This window comes from Rhincodon typus, chromosome 17 (assembly GCF_021869965.1).
Source record: "Rhincodon typus isolate 14 chromosome 17, sRhiTyp1.1, whole genome shotgun sequence".
NCBI lineage: Eukaryota > Metazoa > Chordata > Chondrichthyes > Orectolobiformes > Rhincodontidae > Rhincodon > Rhincodon typus.
This window is the reverse complement of record NC_063348.1, coordinates 57,591,091-57,595,936: the sequence shown is the minus strand read 5'-3', so window position 1 is coordinate 57,595,936 and position 4,846 is coordinate 57,591,091. Positions and strand designations below refer to the sequence as shown.

The 4,846-nt window shown below is 39.6% G+C and overlaps 1 protein-coding gene across 1 annotated transcript in view; it reads right to left on the bottom strand.

Annotated features, from left to right (window-relative positions):
• The window catches only part of nadsyn1 (NAD synthetase 1), a 73,435-nt gene that overhangs the window by 62,315 nt on the left and 6,274 nt on the right, over positions 1 to 4,846 (bottom strand). Inside the window, 2 exon segments of the mRNA XM_048606902.1 lie at positions 1,220 to 1,295; positions 3,328 to 3,444. Coding sequence (XP_048462859.1) covers positions 1,220 to 1,295; positions 3,328 to 3,444 — 193 coding nt within the window.

Here is a 4,846-nt window from a genome sequence, read left to right as displayed (position 1 = left end):
AATGAATTTTCAGCATAATTCTTTGCGCTGTGCAGTTTACTAATCAGTCATCATCAACTGGCACATTCTCCTCAGCAATGCCTCTCCACTAATCAGAGTCCATTTAACAACCAATCAGCACTCTTCTCTCGCACAATACAAATTTTTTTCCACTTTACTTGGGTACTTTTTGTGCATCAGCCTTCAACAAAATTTGTCCTTTCACAGAAAACTCAAGTTCTGAATTCCCAAACAACTACTCTCTAATAGTTTATCATCTACTGTGGATAATTAGACAGCCTAGAAAGGAGAATTGAGGGATGTTGCGATGAGTGGTCTTGTCCCTACCTCAGAACCAGGAGGCCCGGGTTCAAGGGTCAACTGCTCCAGTGGTGTGTAAAAACCATCTCCAAACAGGCCGATTAGAAAACACTTAGAATGGAGGATAGATGCCAGCAAATACTCAAACTACAAGCCACCAGTGGTTGCTAACTGAAAGATGCAACATCTCTCAGGTGTCAGTTAACCAGCCAGCACTGCCCTAACAATCCAGTGAAGATTCATTCAAGATCCATTTCCTTGTGACAAAAGCTGTAGTTTTTTGCCAAGGCTGAATTCTATGCTGTGGTTGGTACTGAACCTGGGATGAAACCTGTCTACAGCAGTTTGGAAAGCAGAGTGATTAGGGAAATACTGGGATATCTGAGCTCTATGATCTTTCTTGATAATGACGCAGGGTAGAAACCAAAAAAGTGATGCCAGCCACTGCAATTCCATATGACCACTTCAGGACCTGGCGTCATTTTCCTCAGGGCAGGGTGAGACAGATTACAGAAAGGGATGATTGAGGCGCGCAACATTAGGCCCAGTTTTAGACCAAGTAAACAACTGTTCCTATTGGCTGATGCCACAAAGACAAACGAACAGTGTTATTTTGTTTTTGGAGGGGGTGGGCAGGGTGAGATGCTGAGGGATGCAGGGAAAAAATATATTGTTGCTTCAAACATCTTTTAAATGTACAGCATATATTGTTGAGCATAACGCGTACTGCTGAGATTATTTCATGACAGTATTAGAATACACATAATCACAATAATTTTAGATGTGATGCCATGCAAACCAATGAGCATTTTTACTTTGAGAAGTGCTAATTGCTGCTACACATTTTTGCTGAAAAGCAGTATTTAAGCATATATCTCAACAATAAAAGATTAACACAAATACATGACAAAGCAAGTACAGTACAGTAAAGAACAACTTACTTGTTGAGAAATATCACTCTACAGTTGTAGAGGGTGTTTTTGTACATGACTGGCCTGGGGGTTGCAGAAAAAAAGACAGAGGTTAGGACCAATTACAATTAATCTTAGCTTATTCAACTAATCCTCTATTATTTTCCAATGGTATAATTTGAAAAAAAAAAGACAGGTTCGATAATCCAGATGCTTTAACTGCGTGAGGAAAATGATGAATTAAATCATTTGTTTCCCTATTTTCCACTATTTGTCCATGATTAGGAAAAGCACAAATAAACCTTTAATAACCTAGCAGTATTGCCAGGTTAATTTGAAGCACAGGTTCTGATCAAAGCAGGATGAATTTTTTTTCGCCCCATTTAATCTTTCATGGGAAAATGGCATTGCTGGCAAGGATGGCATTTCATTGTGCTTGAACTGAGTGGCTTGCCCTGCCATTTCATTGGCTTTTCACAGCCAATCAGATTACAGCGAGTCTGGAGTCACATGTAGGTCTGACAAGGTCCGCTCACCAAACTTCCTTCCCTAAAAGACATTAGTGACTGAGGAAGGATTTCACAAATGGATGATTGTTTCATGGTCACCATTACTGGGCTCAGCTTTCAACAGGATTAGGGTTAGGTTCAAATTTATTTTGATTTGAAATTTCACCAGCTGGAGTGGTGGGATTTGAACCCTTGTTCCCAGAGCATTACTTGGGCCTCTGAATTACTAATCCAGTGATACCACCAATACATCAACCTCAACTCAGCCCTGAAGATGATGATTCATGTCTGTGAGAGCCTTTGCATGATCTGACTAATCATCATTATTCTTGATAAATTTAGCTTTGCTACTGCACCTGCTATATAACAGAAATACTGTGTTAATCCAGGCAAGTCTGGTTACCTCATCCCTAAAACACATCATGTTCCTTCAGTACAGAGGAACACACCAAAACATCATCTCACTGTCAGCGTGCTGCATAGAGAGGGCACCTTTACTTTCTTTAAGTGTAAAATCCTCCATTTTAAGCGCTGTCAAAACTGATTAAATTATTGAATTAAATCTCCCTATCTGCCTGCTATTAAATCTGACTCCCAGCAATCTCAGAGCATCTTGTTGACTGTTCTGCTAAACCTCAATGTGCACCGACTCATTGCCTACCTGTCTTCATTCAAGACTTCCATTCGCATTTTTATTATCGGCAGCCCAAACTTTACCAGCATTCTCCGTTCACCACCTCGGGTCTCAGCCACCTCCACCCTGTACTCCAAACCATTGATTATGTATCCATCTATATCTAACTGTTATGGACAATCTCAAGCTGCATATTCCAATCCACAACCCTCCTGTCCTCCCACACTGTTCTTTCACTGGTGGCACAACCATTGGCCCTCAGATCCCATTCTCTGGAATTCTGTTGCACGAGTCTTTTGTCTTCCTACACACCTCTCCAAAAGCCTCCTGAAAACCAGCCTCTTGAACTGAAGCTTCTGTCATTTACCTCAACTCAGCATTGACACCCACTCTGTAATCCCTTGTTCCTGGGCATTCTGTGAGTTGACGGTACTTATGAGAACTACAGGATGTCATAAGCAAGAGATTTCAAAGCAGAAAATCTGAATGGCATCAACATGACTTTTCAGTACTTCAGTCAAAAAAGCAGCGCAATTTCCTCATAGCCTTGCAATCAGAGAGCTAAAGTAATTTCACCATGGAGGGAAGAGTCAAGAGGTGCAACACAAAGAATTAATTGTAGCAAGCTAGATAATGGAGTTTTCCAAGATCTTCTCATAACATCGATCATGATCATTCCTTGCTCAAACAGCTTTGCCAGACTTGTCAGGGCAGAGATTAGAATCAACACAATTCTGATAGAGATCTTATATATTTCCATATATATTTTATTTTACTTCTTTTTTAAAAATTCCTGCAATAACACTTGTTAAATTGTTAACATGCACTAAAATAACAAAGGGAATTAAATATATCTCAGTCAAATTAATTATCAAATGACAAATCATCACATCACCTGTTATGACTCTAAAATCTCAGCTCTAACATTTCAACAATTAAAACAATCTCATTAATCAACAATAAATGCACTCACATTCCTACATCACACATTATGTCTTCAGTGGCCGGAGAGACCAAGAGTTCTGCTAGTACTTGAAATGAGTGAAGTACTGTATCAGATTCCAAGTAGTGATCAGCGCAGCCATACCCACTGGACAGGGGAGAAAAAGGCAGAGTGACTTTACTGAATGAGAAGTGCAAGAATCAAGAGCAACATCAATAGTTTCCTTGAAAATTGACCTAAAGAGTCAATTTTCAAAGAAGAGACATAGCAGCTGTTGTTATTTTGGCTCTGATAGCTTCACATGCATACAGTACAACCTATACGTTGAAACAAAAGCATTAAGCAAACAAAACTCTCCATCTCCTTAAAAAGGTTGAAAACAAAAAAAATGCTGGTGATCTCCAGCATGTTTTGTTTTCAGTAGAGATTCCATCATCTGCAGTAACTTGCTCCTTTAAAAAGTTGTTGTACAAAGTCTTGAATCCTAAGATAGGAGGGTTCTTCAAAAGGTTACTAAAGACTGACCAGAAACCACACTGTCAAGGAGATAACTAGAAGAAGCCAACTGTCAAAGACAAAATGAATTCTCACTTGGAAGTGCAAGGATTGACATGGGAGAGCCAGCAGTTACTTAAAGGCAAATCCAACCTTTCTTCCTTTGTAGAAATAAAAGAATGACTTGACAAATGTTGTACAGACAGACAATGTACTTTACATCGCATTTTCAAAAGGAATTTAAGTAACACACAAGAGACTTATTTTGAAAATAGAAATATATAGTTAAAGGGACACCTGGAGACATAACTGGCTTCAGGATTGGAGGGAGGCCCGCAGTGATTAGAATGAGGGGCAGGTGGATCTCATTGAGTATGAGATCCTTGATTGGGGTTATACATCTGGGCCAATAGGGAGCCCTGGCTGACAGATTTAAACAGGGGATTCATTTCAGGGTTAGGCTCTGAGTGGCTAGTCAAAGCCCACATACTATGCACGTTAATAATGGGTGACTTGGTAACAGGATACTGGCCTCTGTGCAGTTATTTCACGATAATTATGGTGAGGATATTTTTCAGATAAATGGTATGCGGTGGGGTCCCCCATGAATCAATATTTGGATCGCTGTTTTCCAATTTCTTTATGAATGGCCTTGATTTGCATGCAGGGTGTACAATTTCCCAAGATTTGCAGACAATACAAAAAACTTTCCAACATAATAAATATAGTGAGGAGAATACTGGCAGATTTCTAGAGAACTTAGTTTAGTGGAATAGGCAGAATGTGGAGGTATGTGAAGTAATCAAATAGGGAGGCAATCTTAAATATTCTGACCTGATAAATGGTTTTACGCCCTATTTGGAGAGGAATCCTCAAAAGATGCATAATCACAAGTCTTTAAAAGATGTTGGGGCAAACTGTTAGGAGAGATAAACAAATGTATGGGGCAACTGACTTTGTAAATGGCAACCGATAGAACTATGGATGTTGTAAATCAGGAACAAAAACAGAAGTTGCTGGAAAAGCTCAGCAGGTCTGGCAGCATCTGTTGAGA